The sequence below is a fragment of the Lipophrys pholis genome (assembly GCF_963383615.2).
Source record: "Lipophrys pholis genome assembly, chromosome: 4".
NCBI lineage: Eukaryota > Metazoa > Chordata > Actinopteri > Blenniiformes > Blenniidae > Lipophrys > Lipophrys pholis.
Window position 1 is genome coordinate 24908849 of NC_137637.1, and position 23072 is coordinate 24931920.

At 41.9% G+C, this 23072-nt stretch overlaps 1 protein-coding gene across 2 annotated transcripts; it reads left to right on the forward strand.

Annotated features, from left to right (window-relative positions):
* Window positions 1-1051: 1051 nt before the first annotated feature.
* dctn2 (dynactin 2 (p50)) lies at window positions 1052-17854 on the forward strand. 2 transcript variants are annotated; one of them, XM_080462525.1, is made up of 14 exons: window positions 1052-1257; window positions 1547-1615; window positions 6679-6775; window positions 7058-7119; window positions 7778-7876; window positions 9179-9339; window positions 9879-10032; window positions 10479-10544; window positions 10784-10822; window positions 11035-11112; window positions 12055-12126; window positions 13323-13425; window positions 14425-14516; window positions 16940-17854. In XM_080462525.1, the coding sequence occupies exons 1-14, from the start codon at window positions 1222-1224 to the stop codon at window positions 17024-17026; spliced, it is 1215 nt and encodes a 404-aa protein (XP_080318651.1). In that variant the 5' UTR covers window positions 1052-1221; the 3' UTR covers window positions 17027-17854. The 2 variants fall into 2 exon arrangements, with proteins under 2 accessions (XP_080318651.1, XP_080318650.1); XM_080462524.1 differs by having other exon boundaries at window positions 1059-1257; window positions 1547-1630; window positions 6685-6775.
* Window positions 17855-23072: the final 5218 nt, after the last annotated feature.

Genomic DNA, 23072 nt, shown 5'->3' on the forward strand with positions numbered 1-23072 from the left:
AAGACCCTGCCTTCAGAGCCAACTGAGTGGACATCCATTCCAAAATGGTTGTGTGAGAACTGCAGGGATTGTACTTTTTGGTTAAATTCAGTGACCAACACTATATACCGTATGCCTACTGCCTTGTAGCCCACTATCACGTGGAACAGGCTTCAGCTACCGGTAGTCTGAATAAAGAAGGTATAGAAAATGGTGGATGAATTTAATTTAATCAGTAGCCTATATGGGAACTGTTTGACCAAAAGCCCGATGAGGTTGCTTTGAAACATCATGCAATGGTTTAGAGGGGAATATAATCTGTCTTTGAATTGATCCCCATCTGCGAAGTACATCTTTTCAATCTTTCGGCAGCCAGTCATTATTTCTAATAGTGAAGGTGTATCGCATTAATTAAAATACTTAGGTATGTTGTCAATTGAATAAACTGACAAGTTGTAATTGTTATGTGTGATAAATAAAGGACTTGACTTCACTTGAGGTGTTTCTTCTTTCAGCTCTAAACACTGATTATCTCTTAGGGGAATATGGTGATGTTTATCGTTTGGTTCATTTGGCTGCTAAAAAGGCATGCTCAATTAACTCCCACTGTATTGTCACTTTGGACATTGTACATATTTTTGACGGCGGAGTGAAACATCCTCTTACTTTGAAATCTTTGGCCCATTGAGTAATTGAATCTTTGCTTGTACCTTTGGCGCCATCATGTGGACATTTAATTAAACGTCAGCCTTGAGCCCTTCGTAATAAATAAACACCACTTCTATTTAGAATTTAAATGTATAATTTAGTTTTGGATATAGTTTGTCGAATATATATTGGATAATAAGCCAAGAAATATGTTTGATGTGTAAAATAATCATGTTCCTGAACCAAAGGGAGGACTTTAACCTGATTGGATAAGGGCAGCGCCGTCAGGACGTAATACGTTTTGGGGAGCGTTTGTTTTGCTGCCTTTTGTAAGCCGTCACACACTTTCCCACGTCCGAATTAGTGCAGCACCGCCCCTCCAGTCACGGCTTCAGAAAAATCCAGCGTCCACGCTGCCAAACTGAGCGAGTGACCACATCAGCACGGAGAGCTCCACCGGCTGAGAGATTGCTGGCTCATCCATCGCTAGCTTTTGTCACAACCCGACTCTGTCCAGCGATCATTTGCGTGTTTAGGACACTTCGGTTATATCCTGTCGTCTTCTCTGGTCTCGTTTTTTGCTCACAGTTGACAATGGCTGATCCTAAATACGCGAACTTGCCGGGAATTGTAAGTGGCTAACGCAAGCGGTCAGATAGCTACACTGCTATGTCGCGGCTAAGTGAGCTAGCATCACTGCTGTTGACCCCGATGTCCGTTTCCGACTCTATAGCTAAGAATTAATCACGTGAGAACGATAATGAACCAATTCTCTGCTAATGCAAGGGTTTTGTGACTAACGCAGTCCTGAGAATGATGTTCAGTAGGCCAGGGAATAGATCGGGGCGTTGGCCAGGCTAACTGCAACAAGCCATATTTCTAACCACGTCTAATGTTGTTTACCTCGCTGCTTCCTCAGGCTTTCAACGAGCCGGACGTGTACGAGACCGGAGACCTGCCGGAGGACGACCAGGCGCAGTTTGAGTCGGTAAGTCGACGCGACGTGTACATTTTTGGCTTCCTTGACTTATAGCTAACGCTCTCCCTACTATAAAGCCATAAAGCTCATACCGAGTCATTCTTAAAGAGTGTCAAAGCCTTGTGGAAGTCCTCATGTCCTCCATTTAACAACTTACCTGTGTTTCAACAAGCCTTTACAGAATGCGTTGCTAATCTGTTACTCTTGATCTACAAATCACTGTTATCCTCTCTGCTTAACTATTGTCGGTGGCTTTAGGGAAACCAACTTGAATTGTTGTGTTCATAGACTGAAGAAACACATCATGGGGATTTTCACTGTGTTTCCAATATCCACATTCCTCAGAAGACCATTCTATAAACACTACTAATATAATCAGAAATGATCTATATTATGGTAAAGATATTGCCAACACCCAGTTGTTGAGAGTATCTTAAAAAAAAGTGAACTAAACACAAGCTATCTGAGAGTAGGCTCTCCATGGCAGGGATTATTATATAACAAGCTTTTTATTGGTGCTTCGTAAATAATGTCTTAACAAAAACTGTAAAATTTGTTAAGTAAATTACATGTAACACTTTATTTTATTTTATTTTTTTAAACCAAATAGTGATATGCGTTGTATGAACAGGACCTCGAGTCATTCTCACTTGTGCAGAAAGTCTTGATCACAATCGGGGAAACTGTGACTATTCCCCATTATTTGAGAAATGTCCATGTGACGATGTAGCGTTATATTTCAAATCCATGTTTTGTGCATCTAATTGTGCATTCTTGGCACTTTCATCAAGATTCACAAGGTTACAAATATTTAAATCTATGCATAGAAATGTATCTGCATGTTAGATAGAATTAATTTAGATGTTGGCATGTATTAATTAAAGATTATTCTGCAATCTAAACCAAGTTGCATGTACAGTGATAAGAGACAAAGTGAATCTTTCTGTTTATGGATCTTGTGACTTTTAGACAGAAGTGCCTCTTCTTAGTGTCAGTGATGTGATCATAAGAGTGTTTTTCAAGAGTCCCTTTATGAAATAATTTGTGAACAGTGGAGGAGTGCTCGGGGGTGTTCCAGAAAGAGGGTTCTGTGAAAACGCAGAGTATGTTAATCCTGAAGTGAGGGACACTCTGAGTTATCCATTGCAGAAAGACAGCTGAATTAAACGCTGAGTCAGTCACTCGCCACAGTAAAATACTCGCGAGCAGGTTTTGTAAAAGAAACCTTGAGTTTCTAAGTGTCGTCTCCCACCTGAAGTGTTCATCGGAATGGATCGTCCATTGTTTCCAAACCCGATTGACATCGAGGCAGAAATAATTTGAGACGACTTATGTCGCGAGAGAATCTTCCAGCCCAGATGAGTTGTTTTGGGGTTGTTGTTTTATTTGCACTGTATTAATTCTCTGAGGGGGACACTTCTTCCTGAATTGACCCGCGCTCTCACATTGGAGGCGCATTTTTTGCACAGCATTATTTTGTTGTTGGTGTCTTTTTTATTGGCGAAATTGTAGTTTTCTTTATAATACTGGTAAAGCAACAGTGTGTAGTGTTATAAATGTCTACACTCTAAAAAAAATGTATAAACATTGTGTTAATCTGCTGAGTAGGAAATAAATAGAGAGGACAACATTTTGCAAAGGGTTTAAATTACTACTTGAAGTAACTACTGAATGAATGTTTTTATTATTTAATAATCTACATCCATTTAATTACTAAAGTTCAAATCAAAGTGAGGTGCAATCATAGCATATATGCATATAAGCCTTTTCATTCTGAATTATGGTTTCATAATTCATTTTTAATCGCTTCCAAGTCACTTTTCTCCCGTTGGACTGCACCAAAATGAAATTCCAATTTTACACCTATTAATTATTTCTACCTCTCTGCTGCGATTTTAAGTTAAATGTTAAGTCAAGGGAGTAGATCATTCAAACTTCTGAGTTAACTCGGGCTGCAACTTTATCCCAGTCCGTCTCTCTCCTCCACCGCTGCAGTGCCGGGACTTTTCCAGCAAAATAACTCTGTTTTCAGTCTGTTGCCATAGTGACTCGTGATATCGGGGCTCCATCGATGATGGATTTTTATTGCGGTTGTGCACGCGCTTAACTCAAGGTTCACGTACTTAGAGTTGATTGACGTAATTCAGATCAGCGGTTCTGGAATCAGAAACTCTGAGTTTCTCCATCTCAGAGTGAGTCAACTCAGAGTTTGATGAATCTCCTGTCTGGAATACCCCCGAGGCCTGACTTTACTTTTCATGTCTGAGCTGTTTACTGACCAGCCGAGTTCCTAATTGGCATTTTCCCTTCCATGTTTCCACATTCACTCCTCCCATTCCCTTGCCCTTGTTTTGACTCCCCAAACCTCCCGGGACCCTAGTTTGTACAAGTAAGACTGGCTCCATTTTTCTCTCAGTGAGCTTAACACTTTTTTTTTTTCCTTATCTTTTTTTGCATGTTTTAAAAAAAAACAAAAAACATATTCACTCTTCCTACTTCTTATCGATTGGGATCAAATGAGAAAAAAGATCGATGGCGTGACTCTCTTTCTGCTCTGTAATTCATCAATGTTTGATTGTTTTGAAGTGCAGGAAATTGATTCTTTTCCTCCTGTTTGCATTACTCATTTGAACTTTTCAAGGGGCGTAATGAAGTTGTTGGGTGTTCAGCAGCCCTGATTCACTCTTCCGATGGGTTACGCTTTGACAAAGCTGTGGAGTTTAAAGTGTGCATCTGTGTGCGAGTGTGACAGGAGGAAGAAAAGCGGTTTTGCGTGACGCTGCGTTCTAACGACTGCTTCCTGGCTAACCACAATCTTCCAACTAACTGGACTCCTCAAAGCCCCCTTTACACTGTGTGATAACGTCTTAATACAATGAAATCTCAATCTGATTTAAGCGCAAGTGTCAAATTTCTGCAATCTCTCGAGCTCATATTTTGAAAATGTAGTCAGACAAAAATACTCTTTGGCTAGGGCTCTGGTATTTCTGTAATCTCCCTGATATACATATTTTGGTTTTGCCTCTATCTATAAGGTTTATTCCAGTCACTTTATTCAAAAACTGACCTCACAAGGCCCTGGTGATTCCTGGTGGGGCTGCAACAGATTGTCACCTGCACCATTAGTGATCACAATCGGTCGTGTGAATACCGCATTTGAGTATCGCAATAAACATCTCAGGCTGTGTTTACCCTTTTGGAGCCATTCCCTTTTATACAGTAACATTAACATTTTTACTGTTGGGATTCGTAGTTGTAAACAGACGGCATTATGTTTTTGACATGATCTGAACCTGCTTTCCCGGCGAACGGCAGCAGTTAAACTCTCATCACTGAGCCCTCTAACAAAACAATCACACAAGAGTATGTCTGGGACCATTACGACCCGAAACAACCCACACATGCAATTTTCCCTCTCGATCCGAACGTAACCGAGGACATTTTAGTCGTCGTCGTTTTAAAGATAACTACTGCACCACAGCCTGCAGAAATCCACCAGGGAGACGGTAAAAGAGCTCCTCCTCCCGCTCTGAAGGGAGAAACACCAAACGCTGCAAATAATCATAAAGGGATACACACAGACATCCCCTGGAGTCCTGGTGGGATAATGGAACCAAACCAGTCAAGTGTGAACACAGTTCTTTGTTTTCTGCTCCTACACTCATTCGCTCGCATCAAGTCTGAGCCTCTTTTAGAGACGCATCGCTGTCCGTAATAATCTGTCCCGATTGTCTTTTCATAGTTTAGTCAGACGATCAAAGTTATTGTCGGTTCCTCTGGAAAAGACCAAACTCATACAGTGTAGAGGGGCTTTAACTTGGTTGTAGTTCACCTGCTGCTTTGGCTACTTAACCAGGATGAACTGCATGTAACTTGGAAAGCACTCACTCCCAGCTGAATGCTGACTGCAACACAATGCTTTTTGCGTTCAGATTTCCTTCAGACACCCTTAACTGCCCCACACTCATGGGCTGTTTTTTTTTTTGTTTTTTTTTAAATCTTTAAGCTCTTTATTGTAAAGCACAGTATGATAAAAAAAAAAACAGAGTAAAAGTAGCTCAGAGGTGTTAATGGACCATCTTACTACCCTGATTCGGGGAAGAGAGAAAGTACTGGAGACGCTGCGCTGTGTGAACAAAGTGTCTCCAGGGTGCTCAGCAGCAGCTCTCTGAACACTGCTTTCTTTCTTATCTGTCCCCGACCCTGGCCAACTGTTCCTGTTGTGTGCATGGCATGTGATAACCACATTAATCTGTGTTGTCTCTCTCTCTCTCTCTTTCTCTCTCCCCCCTACTCTTCTCTCTCTCCCTCTGCTCTTTCAATATTTTTTTTCTCTAACTCTCTTTGGAAACCCAAGGAGCTGGTAAGAGCCTGACTAACTCTCCCCATCTTCCTCTTCCTCCCGGCATCCACGTAACCGTCTTGTTGTGTTTTGTGTGAGCCCACCCATGTCATCTAATTCTTTGTACCAATATTGTTTTAATCCTTGTGTTCACCATAATCGATCGCTTAGAAAGTTTAGATCAAATGTATTTTGTTTTGTGTTCCTAATAATCACTAATCAAAAAAAACAACAATCCTCATTTAGAGAAAGTGTTTGTGGTTTTGCCTTTTCATTCTTTGAACCTTGTTGTTTTTTTTGACATAGCAACACATGAAACACATTTCTGTGAGAGCTTAATCATTCATAAGTAAAACATTGGCTCTCACATGTGACATTTTGCAAATATGTTTCTTGCCTGCAACTTTGAATGAATTTGAAATGATCTGACACGCCAGTCCCAATTATCAAATGTACATCCTTCTGGGTTTTATGATTCTTGTCTGTAATGGTGCTTGATCTTTGACTTTGGTAAGCAACAATACATCTGATTGAGTGTCCTTCAATTATATTTTGGGGAAATGATCAAGCATATTTCTACTCTCACGTTTGACCAACCACTCAAAAGTACTTTTAAGACTTTTGACTCATTGGTTAATTTTTTAATTTACTTTTTTTTTTGAATCATGTCTCTGTATTTTTGCATGACCCAATGCCTATCTCACCTTAGTCCTTGGTTTTTAATTGACAGGAGGAGCTTTGCAGCAACAGTGTGGAGAGGATCGTGGTTAACCCCAATGCCGCCTATGACAAGTTCAAAGACAAGCATGTTGCCACCAAAGGACTCGGTCAGTTGGTCATGGAAGATATTTAGTTTTTACTTATTCCGCTAAATGATAGAAGTGAGAGGGGATATTTTGTGCAAGAAAACCATGTAACTTTAAAATGTAGCCTATAATGGAACCTATTGAAAGATCAGCAAAAGCTAAGAAAAGAATGTACTAGTAAATTCATCACATGATTCTCTTCCATCATTTTTGTGCGTCCTTTGTTGAGCAGGTTGATGCAATTTAAAAATAAGAAGGAAAAAAGTGACATTAATGGAGAACTTTTTTCTCTCCCTTTCACAGATTTCTCAGACCGAATCAGTAAAAGTAGAAGAGTTGGCTACGAGTCAGGAGAGTTTGAAATCGTGAGTATATTCTCCTCAAAAGAGTCTTTCAGCAGCCTGAACCCCTTTAATGCCAGTGTTTATTCTTCTGTTCATACAGCAAGCAGAACTGACCCGAATCTGACTTTGTGGCCCAGATCAGTTGTTTTTTTATGACAGACTGAACAGCACAAATCCCTTTTTGCTGGATACGTTTCAGATTTTTTATTTTTTATTTTTTCAAAGCCGCCTCAGTCTGGACAGTCGCCTTGCATTTCACTGGACTTTAGATGATGTTTAATCAATAGATAAAACTGTATCCACATATTTTCTGTACGGAGGAAGCAGACTGTGAGCAGGCTCCACAAAAAGCCATTATTAAAACTTATTTTCCTAATCTTACTATCCCCATTTATCATATTTTATTCCTCATGTGTCAGTAATACTTTCGTGAACACATCACGCTGCATGTAACTTCATGTCTTTTTGTGCACGTGTGGGTCACATCAAGGCTGTAGACTGCTCATAGCAGAGTTTGATTGCTGTTCCCTTTGAATCATAACCTCCGTAACCACAGAACATGTCAGATATCTGCAAAAAGACAACAACCAAAACTCAGATTTTCAATTAAGCCCTTTTTTTTTTTTTTACTGCGGGTTCTTTGCTGTTTTGTAATACCCGTTTTTCCATCTCCCTTTAGCTTGGAGAAGGCTGTGGGGTGAAGGAAACGCCCCAGCAGAAGTATCAGCGCCTGGTGAACGAGATACAGGAACTCACGCAGGAGGTGGACACCATCCAGGTGAGCTGGCAGCAAATCACACAAACACACAGCTATTTAGTTGACTTGACAGGATTCCATCTACATTTTTTGTCATTTGTCATCGAGGAAGAACGTATCAACATTGCAGCTTCTGGTTATAACAGTTTGAGAGCTGTAATAATGACGCTCGGTTCGTCGCTTGACATGAGATTCAATAATCCGATCCAAAGTTGAGTGTGGCGCCAGCAGCAAAGCTTTAAGTTCACACCGCAAATGAGTTTTGATTAAAATCTAATGAAGTTGCTGTTCAGACTAACAAAGACCCCTCAACGAAGACACTAATTAAAGTTGCGGTGTAATCAACTTCCCTGCTCACACAGCAGGGCCCGCTGCGTCGTGAGGCCAACAAAAAATTTGTAATTCAAGCTGCGGCCCGGCAGCGTGATGATAGTATCAGTTCGTGCAGGTGGGTCAAGCAGGCGCCGCTGCTACAGTTGCTTTATAGTTGTAAAGTACCTCCTTGGAGCGGTTGATGGTCTCTTAAGTATTGTGTGTTCATCCATCAGGGTAAATAGAGCAAGTGAATATCACATCGTGCATGCTTGGGCGAGATCATCCGATTAGCCGAGCGATAAAGGGACAGTGGGATCATATTGTGCCGCAATATGGGATTGTACATGTGGGAGACTGTCTCCACTAACTGTGGAACACTATGCGAAGAAATCACACTTGCCGAAATTCCTGTGTGGATATTGTTCTTCCTTCAGCATGCACACATCAGGGGTTGCCATAGTGAATCATCTTGTAATCAACTCTTTCTCCTCTGTCCTCCGTCTTCACACCAATTTCCCGCATGTCTTCCCTCACTACATCCATCAACCTCCTCACTGGCCTCTTACCTGGCAGCTCCATCCTAATCATCCTTTTCCCTTCATTGGGATCACCTCTGCTATATACAGACTGAATCATCTCAACCTCATCTCACTTCTCCAACAAACTGTCAACCAGTGTCTGTCCTTCTAATGTACCCATCCTTAATCCTGTCCATCCTGCTCGACATATTAATTTCACTCAAATTCTTGTTGTAAAAATATCTGATCTACCTCGATCACCACAGCATTACAACTTGCATTGAAGATTTGAGTAGCTCTATTTTTCTTACTACAGGAGTGTATGTATACACGTTGTAACCTGCTATGAGACTTGTGTTCTCTGAATAAACACAAGTTGTACTCAAAAGTTACTCCTCAGCTTTATTTCATGTTCATCCAGTTGTTCTAAACACAATAATGCTGCACAGACCTCATGGCCTCAAAGATGCTGCTGTCTTTCTGCCCGCAGGCCGCTACAAAGGAAAGTAATGCAGAGGAGCGCCTCACTCCGGTGGTGCTCGCCCAGCAGGCAGCGCAGCTCAAGCAGCAGCTGGTGTCGGCTCATCTCGACTCTCTGCTGGGACCCCAGGCTCACATCAACCTGGCTGACCCAGATGGAGCTCTGGCCAGGTGAGCAGAGAACGACCAACATCTGCACACGAATGTTAGACTTCCACCCATTAGGCACCGCCGGAGTAATGGCCTAAATAAGCAGAAAACCAAACTAAACGGAATGTTAGAAATGTAACAAAAAGAAAAGAGAGAGAGAGAGAATGAGTCAAAAAATGTGAAAAGAAGTTTTTTCAAAGTTATTTGCCCATCAGTCTATATAAAGATATGAAACATCAGCGTGTAGAGGGAGGAAATGCGGAGCACCTGCTCACATAAAGGTTGCTGACCTCGGAGATCCTTAACAGATGGACAGATGATTGGCACATAGAATTAAAAGCTGGAGACAATTTGTAAGAACCCAGCAGGAGACATAAAACGGAGCAAAGAAGGAGGGATAAAAAAAAAAAAAAAAGAAACCCTCTGTGCTGTGTACAGAAGTACTTGAAACGACTCAAAGCAATAAGATGAGGGATTACAGTGGAAGCCCTACACTGGGCTGATAATGATATGAATGAATATGCAGTGAAATCCTTTTGTCTTTTGCTTCCTCCTGGCAGGCGTCTGCTCACCCAGCTGGAGGTGGCTAAGGGCAGCCGTGGCGGCGCCACCGCGGAGGGCAAGCCGGCGGCGTCGACTAAAGCCCCAGATGGAGTGGTACTCTACGAGTTGCACAGCAGACCGGAGCAGGAAAAATTCAATGAGTCTGCGAAGGTAAAGTGGAGAGGGTACCAGACGTTATTGTGTGGGACGAATTTGTTCATAAAAAGAGCAAAATGTTCTTTTAACATCTGACCTTCTCAACATGTTTTTTTTTTTTCCTCTTGTGAGATGGATGTCAGAATATTTAATGGCAGTGAGTGAGACAAAAAGGTGTGTGTGTGTGTGTGTGTGTGTGTGTGTGTGTGTGTGTGTGTGTGTGTGTGTGTGTGTGTGTGTGTGTGTGTGTGTGTGTGTGTGTGTGTGTGTGTGTGTGTGTGTGTGTGTGTGTGTGTGTGTGTGTGTGTGTGTGTGTGTGTGTGTGTGTGTGTGTGTGTGTGTGTGTGTGTGTGTGTGTGTGTGTGTGTGTGTGTGTGTGTGTGTGTGTGTGTGTGTGTGTGTGTGTGTGTGTGATGCTGTTGTCACTGCCAGCCATGTGTTGTCTTGTTGTCTCCCTATAGATGGCAGAATTGGAGAAGCGCCTAGCTGAGCTGGAGATAGCTGTTGGCTCGGGATCAGACAAGCAGGTACACACAAATTCCCACACACTCACACTCTTAATGCTTTCCTGCCTCATTCACACTAAGTCTGTGTCTCCGTTTCTCTCTTTTGCACACACACACACACACCCGCTAGATTTGCATTCATGTATTGTTCTGTAGTCGTCCACAGAGTGCAAAGGAAGTAAAATCTTCCTCGTGATTCATGTAAATCACGGGGGAGGCTTTATTGTGTGTTGTTAAGATGGCATTTTCTCTCTTTGTAGGGACCTTTGAGTGCTGGTGTACAAGGAGGCAGTTTGATGGTAAGGAGACGACGGCTGCGTTCGGAGCGTTGTGCGTAGTCTGTGCCTGCATCCATCACTCCGATGTGCCACCAGAGAACTGGGTCATGCTTCAAAGATGACACCAGTTCCTCCGAGTTTGTTTACTGCTGCAGTCACAGGAGTTAGGCGCGAGAACACAAAGTGCGAGGTGCAGTCTTCCATATAACTGCTGTGCTTCTTTTTTTTGTCAGGATACCATCGAGCTCCTGCAGGCCAGGGTCAGCGCGCTGGACTCTGCCACTCTGGATCAAGTGGAGGCGAGGCTGCAGGTGAACACGGCGCTAAAACACGATTCAAACTTAAGTGTTGGGGTCTAATCCCGTAAAAGCGGCAATGGGGAGCAACTCATTCTGTCCCTCCCTCCCTCCCTCGTTTGGCCTTGGATCAATGCTCTTTTTGAGCACTGCAGTATTTTCAGTTAAACCAACTTTTTAAGATTAATGCGCAGCGATTCCAACGTGTTTGCTTTAACTGTACAGAAAGTGAGCCGTTTATTACAACGCTCCGCGAACACAGCGCCACACAGCCTGGGAGGGCACTTATGATCTGCAGTACGTCGAAGGCTGAAGCATAAACACCCATTTCTTTTGATAGAGGGCGACAGTTAACTGTAGTAAGACTACATTCTGATTGATGCCGTTTTTTTTTTTATCAGGTCCTTTTTCTTTTACTGCTAGAGTTTAACACTGTGGCAGTATGACACGGAAAAATAAAAACATAAAAGCTTCATCTTATTGTATTCAGCACATAAGTACTTTGCTTTTTTTCCCCCAACATCTCATCTGTTTTCTTTTTCTCTCATTGATTAAATAAAAAGCTTGACAGCTTTTTTTTTTTTAATGGTCGTGATTCTTGGAAGTATGAGTTTCCTTTTTTGCATTTTTTTTTCACATTGACAATATGAATTCATCCCAAGAGCAGGTTAGATATTGAACGTCTCTTTCAGAACAACACAAAGGCCCTGAAGATTGTAAGATATCGAGGCTTAGTCAAATATTGATCCTTTTTCTTTTCTTGTGCTGTCTGGTTATTTTATCCAGTCGACAGAAGTGGTGGAAAGTTAGTCGAATTCTGCTGGCCTATGAGTCAAACTGCAAACATAATTACAATGTTTAGCACAGCTCTATGTTGGACTTTATGTTTGCCTGTAAATAAATGTGTACTTTTCAATGTATAAGTTAACATTGTGTGTTTTTTGTCTCACACCACAGAGTGTCCTCGGGAAGATGAATGAGATTGCTAAACACAAGGCAGCCATCGAGGACGCCGAAACACAAAACAAGGTCTGTGCGCATCCATCAGAGTAAAATAAGTGAAGATCCAACGTTGACGGTTCTTTCTGAGCACCCTTGATTTAAGTTCCCCGGACAGACGGCTGCCGCGTTTATAGTTGCTGCAACGTCTATTATTTCAGTTGCATCGCATAAAATGATCTCGCGTGTTCATTCTCATTAACAAGATGTTTTATCGGGTAGCGTCCTCTCTAAATGAACATGTGTTTATCCTCCAGCTAGATGAACAAGTGATGATGAGCCCCATATGTTCTTAGCCGAATCAAATGCTGTCTTTGCAAATGCACAGCACAATGTGTACTATTTAGAGTCGAAGCAAGATGTTGTTGGAAAATCTGAGGCGTTTCATTGCTCCTGAACGAGTAATGAACCAGACTGGGGTTTTTTTTTATATGAGATGCAGCTGTGGGCTTTATCTCCATCTTCAGCACTTTTCTTTTTTAAAAAGCGATGTACCTCTAATGTGCCAGTAGAGGGCAGCACATGTTAATTTTATCAATACTGGGAGTAACGGCCTTGTGAAGTGGGCTTAGTGTTATTCATGTAAACTGGTTCCGTCTTTGAAGGAAATGGCAGAAAGTTTTAACCTGAAGCAGTGTGAGCTTTGATACTAGTATTTGGTACTTTAGCCGATAACGGGCGGTTTTCTGGGTGACGAGTAAGTGTCGCACACTCAATAGAATAAAACACATAAACCACAAACTGAAATGTAAACGTGAAGAGCGTGAGGGCAACGCTACCTCGGTTATAGTATGAAGTGTATGGATTCAGTCATTCGTGTGCATCTTTATTATTCTCTGAAATGACGTGTTATTTAGGGAGACTACGTTTCAGAGGGGTTTATAAAAATACAGGTTTGAAAGAACAATCTTAAGTTGCTATTAAATAATTTTTCTGAAAACCATTAAGCTGCTTCACTTCTACCTACCCGTATTTGTGTATTTTTCATTTTTATTACTGTTAGATTGCTTTCACTCCAAATAAATGAACTCATATTTTGACTTTAATATCAATATGTACACTCTTTCTAACTCATCTTAAAAGATATCTATTTTTTTTTTTTTTTTTTTAAATCCCACAAAGTCACTGTTCTTATCTACAGTGCCGCTTCAGTAGAATAACCAAGTTCTTTCTAGCTGCAGGTGCTTGTCCCGGGATCCAATTGAGCTTGTGTGTTTCCCTGTCAGGTGTCGCAGCTGTACGACGTGGTGCAGAAGTGGGATGCCGTGTCCACCTCCATACCGCAGGTGGTGCAGAGGCTGGTCGCTGTCAAAGAGCTGCACGAGCAAGGTAACACACGGGGAGCAGGCGCTCTGAAACGGGGAGGTGGTGGAGTTCACTGCACCCAGTACTTTGTTACTGTGTTGGGTATCTGGTTCACATTGCAAATATTGTAATAATCTGGCTCCAGGGGCAACACCCCCCCCCCCCCCCCCCCCAGTAATGGGTCTAACAATGAAAACTTGGATAATTTATGTTCTATTCTTTCTTATGCGAGGGGAGAGGAACCTTGAGATGACACCCATGAGAGTTCAAGGGGAGAATATATGTAGGTTAGTGGGGGTTGGGGCGTGGCATTAAAGATTCAAAATATGTAGGATGTTGCCACCGACCGTGTTGGGGCGTGAACCCCCGGATCACGTTTCCGTGGGCGTCTGCGCCGGGGAGTCCTGCCCGGTCGGAAAGTCTTGCCTGCACAATGGAAACGCCTGCGAGTGAGACAAAAGATGAAAACTAAGCGAAAATGGGATTCAAACGGATAATGGAATTAGCCTGAACCGTGCCATTCTATTATAACAAAGGGCAGGGAACATCGGGGGGAGAGGGAGACGCGCCGCTAACAGAATTAGACTAAATCTTGCGATGCTGTTAAACCGGCCCCCCCGGGGAGGAAGAAATGCATGATATTATATATCACCTTACCATCTTTTTATTATTTAGCACATGAAAGCGGAACCTTGGCATTAATAGATCATATTGATAATTCACTTGTGAGAGCTGAAGGAGGTCGTTTATCATCCGGCGTCTCTTTGCAGCGATCTGTCACAGTCTGCAGAGGAAACCGTTCCTCGCTCAATAGGCCTCTCACACTTTTCTCTCCTGATCTTTCTGCGCCGAACTTAAAAAAAAAAAAAAAAAAAAAATCATCTTTCAAGTTGGTCATTCATTACATTGAAATTGCAATCCTAGACGTTTCCTTTCCTGTAAAGGGGGGGAAAAAACAAACATTTTCACGTTGTCTGCAGTTTCCATTGGTTGCGTGTAATTCTGCTCACTCTGGTCCCACAGCCATGCAGTTTGGCCAGCTGCTGACCCACCTGGACACCACTCAGCAGATGATCACCAACTCTCTGAAAGACAACAACACCCTGTTAACACAGGTAAGGACGCTCACAGGCGAGCCGCCACTGCTGGATTCCATTAATAATTCCTGACGCCGCCGAACCTGTGGAAAGTTTGATATAGTAAATGTTTAATCCACTTGAGGTCATTCAACCTCAGTCGCAGTTACGTTTTGATACCAGTAAAATACACCGCCAAATCTAAGCTTTATCAATAACCCTAAAAAAATAACCCAACTCATATCTCGATATTCAAATATCCAAAACCTGAGATGAAGTTGAGCTTCAGTTTTCATTGATCGCAGTAACAAGTTGTTGGAGTAAAAATGTTGGCTTTGTTGAAATGTTGGCCCGTCGCTCACTCAGTTCTGTATTGTGGAGTAAATTGGTTTGTAAAGAATCCTCTAATGCACACCAGAGGCTTTTCATGGCGACAAGCAGCAGTCTGGCTGTGCAGCTCCCCATTATGAGGACAGAAGCCCTTTAAAGCCTCGACTGAGCTCAGTCAATAATCAGCCCGCGCCTTCACAGTTCAAGGCTCCTGGCTCGGCGGACAAAACGCCGCCTCGCCAAGTAAAAGCGCGTCGTTATTGAGATCTTTTGTTGAAACTGTTCATTTGCCAGAAGTCGACAAAGTTTCAGTCTCTTTTACACTTTGGATTGTGTCTTGACGCGATGCTCTTTGGTGCTTCTTAAAGTGGCGTTCACCACCAATCAAAGTTTATATTGTTCAGCAGCTGAACACTTCACCTCACTTAGAATCGCCACTGCAAACATTCTCATTCTGTCTTAACGCCTGCGGAACCAAGAGCCAATGTTTAGTTTACAGAAAGAATTTTTTTTTTTATTAAAAATGCATTTTTATCACTTAATGCAAAGTTTTGTTTGCGTCGGGACTGTTTTCAAACATTTAAAGAACTAAGATCAGATCCTTTTGTCTCACAGCCTGAATAATTATTGACTTGACTGTTCTTTGAGCACATGTGTAAATGTTTGTAACTCTTCCTTTTGGGTCAAACATGGAGTCGGGTGCTTTCATGCTGCAGATATTTAATCGACTCGGGAGAAATGCCAACAATTGAAAGTGCCTGAATAGCTCGTGTTTAGAATGAATTAGTTATTGATTATTTTCTAATACTTGGCGAACTGGATGAAGCGACATTGAAGCTTGATGGAGACTCAACAATCCAACTTATTATACCGTTTTTCATCCTAAGAAAGTTGCAGTTCTACATAGTTTGTAAATAGGCCACATTCTCATCCCAACTCAAGACTTTTATCATTAAGAAATCAACTGTGATGCCGAATAGTCTTTTTGGAAGGACTGCTTCAGTTCTACGGCTTGTTTTCACAAAAGTGTTTGTGTCTTCGTCTTACTTGTCGTGGGATTAGTTTGGTTCGGTGTGAACGTGAGTCACCGACGTCCCCAAAAGGTTGATAACGAAGTCATTTCAGTGAAACTTGTGACATGAAACCACCTCGTGACGGATCCCTGCACACGTTTAAAGAGACACCAGAGCTCTTGTCAGAGTGTTCATGGTGTACGACTCCATATAACCGCGCCGGCACCGTTTCGTCACTCCATGGCCCGTCTGCAGCTCTTCGATGGTTTTTTTTTGCTGTAAAAATGTAAATATAGTGTATAAATGAGTTGTTATATTGAATGTATCTCAGAGGAGACGGCGTATCGACTCTCGCTCTGAATTCATCTCTTCAGAAAAGCGACATATTAGATTTGACAGGTTTTCGTAAACTATTTGAACTACTGTCGGTACCGTTTAAACTCTTTGACAAAAAACCTCAATATTGTTCAACGCGGATGTTAATGTGCGTCTTCACAGAGAGCTGACGCTGGAAAGAGCCGCATGTCGGGTTCGCTGCAGATTCGCGGTTCAGCCGACTTGTCAACCGATATCGAGAAAGAATAACAATCCTGGAATAATAATTTCACTGCATCTGGAGATGAAAGAGAAAGCTGCTCTGCTTTTTCTTCTCAGCTCTTTTACTGCCGTCATCACTGACAGAATTCCGCACGTGTTTCTTATATCTCGTCATTTTGGGCGCTTTGCGTTCATTCCAGCACTTCTGCAGCTCGTCCAGTCGTACAAGACTCTCCAGTGGACCACACACACACACACACACATTTATCGTTCGAGCACCTCAACAAAAACAGCGAGATTGAAGAACGGCGAAGCCGTCTTGTTTAAAAAAAAAAAAAAAAAGGTGCAAGGAGTGACTTCGACGGCAATGAAATCTTAATTAATCCAGTCAATCTGGAAGCCGTTTCTGGTTTCCACAGGATTAAACAGAAACCATAAAAAAACGTTGTATCTACATAAACAAACAGGAATAATAAAATGGTAATAATTCATGTTTTTGTTGCTTGTTCATTTCCTCTCCCATCTATTTCCCAATCGTTCTCACAGCAATACCTTTTGATTTATTTCTCTCGTCCCACGCAGGTCCAGCAGACGATGAAGGAGAACCTGGTGGCCATCGAGGAGAACTTCTCTGCACTAGACCAGAGGATGAAGAAGGTTTCTAAATAAACGGGTGGGAGGGGGGGTGGGGGGGGGGGGGGGGGGGGGGGGGGCAGAGTTCGGAGCGATCCAGGAGAGTGTGGAACATGGACAATTAAGAGTTGGTTCGAGAGCACAGCTGAGGGGATCTGATGAAGATTGGGGTCTAATGCTGTCCTCCCTGGACGTCCCTCTCTTTGCTCTCTACTTCCGCCTCTGCCTTTTTTCACTAAGTGGAATGTTTAGAAAGTTGGGGGGGGGGGACACGCAAAAGAGAAGACCAAACGTTCTTGTTCACCGTCCTTCTCTCTTCCTTTCGCTCGCATCAAAACCGATTTTCCGCTGAAAACACACTTGTCCACTCTGTACACGTCTCTGATCGCAGTCTCCTGTTCAGCTTGATGAGTTTTAGACTGGATTGTTTTTATAATTCGTATTAAAACATAGGAGCTCTTTCCATTCCCTTTCGAGTGTCACACTATTTCTCAATTTGTACTGTAAACCCTTGGTCAAATGAAACGGATCACAGTAATTTCAGGTTGTGGGAGGACACATTGAAGATGTTTTCAACTGTTAAAAGTGAAATAAATACATGCCACAGAAATTCAAAATCTATTGTCCCATAATATTGTAGCAGGAGCACGTCTGTGCGAGCGTCAGGGCCTTGTCACAGAAGGAAAAGCTTGTAAATATGCCTGTGTACCTATGTTGTTTCCTCACGCTCGGTTGCTTGTAACTATATTATTAAGACCGAGCTCCGACGCCGCAGACAGACTTTTAATCTGCTTGGTCATTGCCTACAACTGTATTGTTCATCTGTGGTCATGGAAACTGATCAATAAAACCAAGTGCGATCAGCTGGCCTGCTTTCATTTCATTCAAAGCTCCTCGTGGAGACGAGGGGCTGCGGCGGTGCAGTGGTCAGTACTCCCACCCCGGGTTTGGGGAACCTTCATCTTGAGTATTTTGCATGTTGTGTGTGTGTGCGTGCGCATGGGATTGAGGCTTCTTAGTGATTCTGAATATCGCTGGCTACCTGTCGAGCGTGAACCCAGTGTTTACCGACAGTCCAGCCCTGTGGTGAATAAACGGCGTAGGAGATGGAATATTAACAGAGCTGCTGACTTTCCAGAGGACGGGTTGAAATGTTGGTAACACAAATGTGCCTGGAGGTGTTTTGGTTCTCTGAAGGTTTTTTTTTGTGTGTCGCTTGCATGTTCTTCCTGTGTGTCTTGTTTTTCTTCTAAAGTCCAAAGAAGTGCATGATTATTAGTCACCACACTCCAAAGTGCCGGAACAGACTTTGCAGAAGATCTGAGACTGGATTATTTATTCTGGCTTTCATTCAGTGCTTCTAATGGATTTTATTTAATTCTTTAATGCTGCGCCTAATTACTGTGTCCTGCCTCCTATTTAGCTGTGTTTCTATTTGAATACTTAGATTAAGAGATCAAAATAGATGTCAAACTTTTTTTTTAGGGGTTTTAATCTTTATTTAGTTTGAAATAAACTAATATACATTTTTATAAAAGTCACACTCCCTTTTATAAATCTGATTTTAGTAGGATTATTTTTATTTTTTTTTATCAAAATTCACTGGATAGCGAAGCATATTGAACAGTGTTGTGTAACTTATACCACACAAAGAGAACTTGCAAAAAAACTCCCGTCAGGCCCCAGATTTGAACCGCAGACCTTCTGACCACGAGGTGTGAGTGCTAAACACAACTGTGTGGCCTCACTGTACAAATAAAATGTATTCATAAAGTTGCTTCCCATAACTGAAACAAAAACGTTCTAATAAACTTTTTACATTAAGGGCTGCAAAATAAATGTTCATTTACAGAGAATTCTTTAAAAACAATTATAGCTTATGATCAGGGAAATTTAAAAAAGCTTCTTGAAATAATACAATTTTTTTTGAAGATCACATCTTTTATTAATTTTTTTTGGTTTTTAACCAGAAGCTGTAATGATCGCAATCCGAATTTTATGAATGCTCAAAAGTTTGTGTTTATGATTTGAGTGTGAAAATAGCCACCGAAACAACATTTTATATACGTTATGTTAATATGTAAATATTAAAACATTATGACTCTTCTCAACCTGTCAACATGAACGTCTTCATTTGTGGCTGTCTTTGTTATTTATGACCACTGGGTGGCAGCAGAGTATCTTTTAAAAAAAAAATTAAATAGGGGTCAAACACATTGAAATCTAACAGTACAAGGATATGATTAAACAAATTCAATAAAAGCGATTTGTTTTGCCTCTTAACTCCGTCCAGTTATGTTTCCCTAGAGAAAAGAACTTCACTTCTTAATTAATCTGATAGATTTCCAGCAGATTATTTAGTATTTGGACTGGAATAATGTGTCAGTTTGAACCTGTTGTGTAGTGGAGTTACTTATACCATGAATATTTAAATCAATAAAAACGTTTTTAAGAAGTTGTTTCGGGTTATGTGTATCTTCCCAAAGCTTCTGTATTCAATTGGATGCACCAAGCAGAAGCCAATGATGCCTGTCATATCATGAAGACCTTTAATATAAATCTGGATTTAAATTTAACTGGGATGCTCTGATCTGCCAACTTTCGCTCTGGAGCCACGTGAGCAATTTGAGATCAACCTCAACCCCGCCTGGCATCAGGAGACTTATAAAAAGCATTTAAACAAAAGCCTCCTTCTTGTTGGAAGTCAGGTGATCGTATTGGAGGCGGAGGCGGAAGCTGTTGTCCAGCAGTGGAAGGATCAGGTGTCTGTGGTGAGTCACCCACGCACGCCGGCTCCTGGCTGTTGGGTAAATGCCCCGACAAGCCACCACAAGTGGATTAATAGTTTACGGACATGCAGGGAGTCGGTAGCGACACACAGGCAGAAGCAGTGTGGCTTTGGATACATTATTGATAAGGTATTACACATGTCTGTCACTTGCTCTGTGACTCTGTTCATACAGCATGTCGATGCACGTGTCACATCTTTCTGCCATTCCAGAAAAAGTGCTGAGTGTGGCCGTTTCCTTCCCTCCCTACACGAGGGGCAGCTGGAGGCCGGCCGGCACGGACACAACATATCAAGTGTAACTTACAGGGAATTAGATCCAGAGCTCCGACTTAGAAGGGAATGCCCCAGATGAGCACAGAGGCATGCCGTGTACTGTACTGTATATCATGTTATACCACATTTGTCCTCCTAATTTGGGAGCACTAGTTTGGGTCAGCTCGGCCCCGTCTGTCTGGACACACTCCGGCACCAAACCACCAACTAATGAATTCCCCAAGAGGGGAGAGCTCAAAAGGTTCCTAACAAGGGCCACAAATATCCTCATTGCAGACTACCCCTGCCTGTGTGTCCACACCTACACCTGGACAGTGAATGAATGATTGAACAGAAGCTAAAACAACCAGTTTCAGCCCCCAAAAAAAGTGTAAACCCAGACGTGCCTTCTTCCCCCAAACAATCATTCCTGAATGCAGCCCAGTCGTGGCCAGCCCCACCAGCCGTTACCCGGACTGGACCGAGTAAATATTTAAGTCCTCTGGCAACACGCAGCAGCTGAGCACAGAGGAGGCCGTTTGGAGCACCAATCGCTCTAAAATCTCTGTTTCTGGTGCTGATGTGGGGAAAACGAGCAGGACAAGAAGAAAAGGATGGTGTAAGAGCCCGGAGTGTGTGTTTCACTGCCAGTATACCCACCTGTTCAGACAGGCTTTTAAAGTTTAATAACCGGCAGTCTCCACCACTGCTTTTTCTTTCTTTCTTTTTTTTTTTTTTTAAACTCCCATTTTCTTATCTTCAACTCATGAGTAAATGAAAAGAAAAAAAATCAAAGCACTGATAACGGTTTTAGTTGGTAGTATTAACACAGATATGCAGTACTGAAAAGATTACACAGATGACATGATCAAGATGATTTAAAGTAACGGCACAAAATCATTTTAACTGACGTGTGAGCACAGGCGGTTTACAATGTGGTGCAATAAAACAAGAACATTTAACCGCTCACAGGGCATTCACTAATGTGTCTTTCAGTTTTAAAACTAAAGAGTAGAAATACATTTCCACAACTTCAAGACTTTAAAGTCAATATAAAAATACACTATCATAAACCAATTATGCAATTAAATCTCTTATAAAGTAACAAAACTAATCAAAATCACTTCAATTCCACAATTTATAATTAAATAATGATCTAATTTGTATTGAGTCGCTCTCAAAATGCACCAATACATTATATAATGTGACTGTCCTCCAACATTCTGAATTATTTACAACAAAAATAGACTAAATATGGACAATATATATTGTCATTTGGGGTCATGTTCAGATGCAGGTTTCACGTGTGGAGATAGATTCATCGGTCAGGAGCACTAACTGGAAACAGGAGAGGCTTTTTCTAAATGAAAGCAGCTCAGATGTTCACGCTATTATAAAAGAAAACATAACACTGCCCGTCTAAATATTTATCACATTTTCTCCCATCATTTCTATTCCAATGTCCCTTTTGTCAATTTAGAAAAAAAAAAAATTAAAATAAAAGAGATGCACAAGTTATATTAAATAAAGGGGTTAAATCACCGCACAGTCTCAACTAACCTCTTTGGAATTCCTCGGAACAATGGGAAATTTAAACAACAAGCTGAGCTCAGAATGGTGCATATTTTTAAAAAAAAAAGAAGAGAGGACAAAGACATCACACAACGCATGTGCATCAGTTTGTCAGATTCCTCCTGAATGGAGGTGGACAGGTGAGGAGCCTGTGGTGAAGCAACGAGAGCCGGGCGGAGGTAAGCCGAGGAAAAAGAAGGTGATAAGCCTTCAGTCGTGGGGCAGAACCAGGCTTGAAGCGAAGGAGGGGGGCGGGGGGGGGGGAGAGAAAGAAAAAAAGGGAAGACGGGGAAGATGGAGTAAAGATAGGTGAGGCTCTGAGGTAAACAGGCTTTAACAGACTAACAGGATTGTCAGTAAAGTCCCCCTGAAGCCCCAAACAATGAAATCCCAACAAGTAGATGTGACATTCGGCCGTTAAATCAATCAGGACTGGAAGTGATTGAGTGGATTGTGTGGAAATGATTTCTAACTATATGGGCACTGAGGCGGCTTGTTATTTGATGTGAACAGTGGACGTCTCGCACTTGTGAAAAAAAAAAAAAAAAAAGTGAAGATAAATTGAGGACCTCTTGAGGAAATGAAATGCAAATGAGTTGATTAATCACACAAAAGAGAATGGCAGCACTGGCCTCAGATGAGCGGTGCACTGGAGCAACAGTGGGAAAGTAAAGCTTGAAAGACAAAGCACCGTTAGGCATGAGGCAGGAATAAAAAAAACAAAAAAAAAAACAGACTATGTTGAATTAAAATCTCACTATTTTATATAAAAAGAAGAAACATTTTTGGGGGAAAATGTTGTTTCTGCTGAAAGCTTGGATCTTCTCTTACACTTTTTTCTTCACCATCAGATCAGAGGTTGTGGTGAGGTGTTTTTAAGGGACCCTGATAAGAAGAGAGGGAACAGAGAACGGGGAAAGAGGCAAACCGAGCCTGGAGACAACAAAATAAATAAAAGGGACTCACTGTATCACCAGTACGTGTCAACAGCTGTATCAGTTGGTCTCAGTTCAGAGAGGCGAAGGATTCCGACAGCTGGTGTGTGTGTGTGTGTGTGTGTGTGTGTGTGCGTGTGTGTGTGTGTGTGTGTGTGTGTGTCAGTAGGAACTGGGTGTGGAGCCTTGACCAAGGGCACAGGACAGAGAAAGGGGGGGGTGGGATATGTTGTGGTAACTGGAAATTCCCCAGACTCTTTCTGTCTGTAAAGCAAAAGTTAAACAAAAGATCAGATCTGATTTCTGAGAGATAATAACTTCAAACTTCAACCACTGCTGTCAATTCCTGTCACACTCGCTGCTGATCGTTGGATTTCAAACATAAAACCGGCAAAAAAGCCAACAAATGATCTGACATTGTAAAACCATCTCTCAAGGGAATTCAGTTTCTCGTTGCTGTTCGGGGTACAAACTCAGGCTGTTTTTCCCAGATCACATTCATGAAAGGTGTACGCATGTATGGATCTTTTTA

Bases quoted from the DNA above. Each gene is read 5' to 3' on its own strand.
- dctn2 (XM_080462524.1), top strand. From the start codon at position 1,222: ATGGCTGATCCTAAATACGCGAACTTGCCGGGAATT. The intron at 10,033-10,478 runs GTAAAGTGGAGA...GTCTCCCTATAG, and splicing joins AATTCAATGAGTCTGCGAAG to ATGGCAGAATTGGAGAAGCG. The intron at 10,823-11,034 runs GTAAGGAGACGA...TTTTTTTGTCAG, and splicing joins TACAAGGAGGCAGTTTGATG to GATACCATCGAGCTCCTGCA.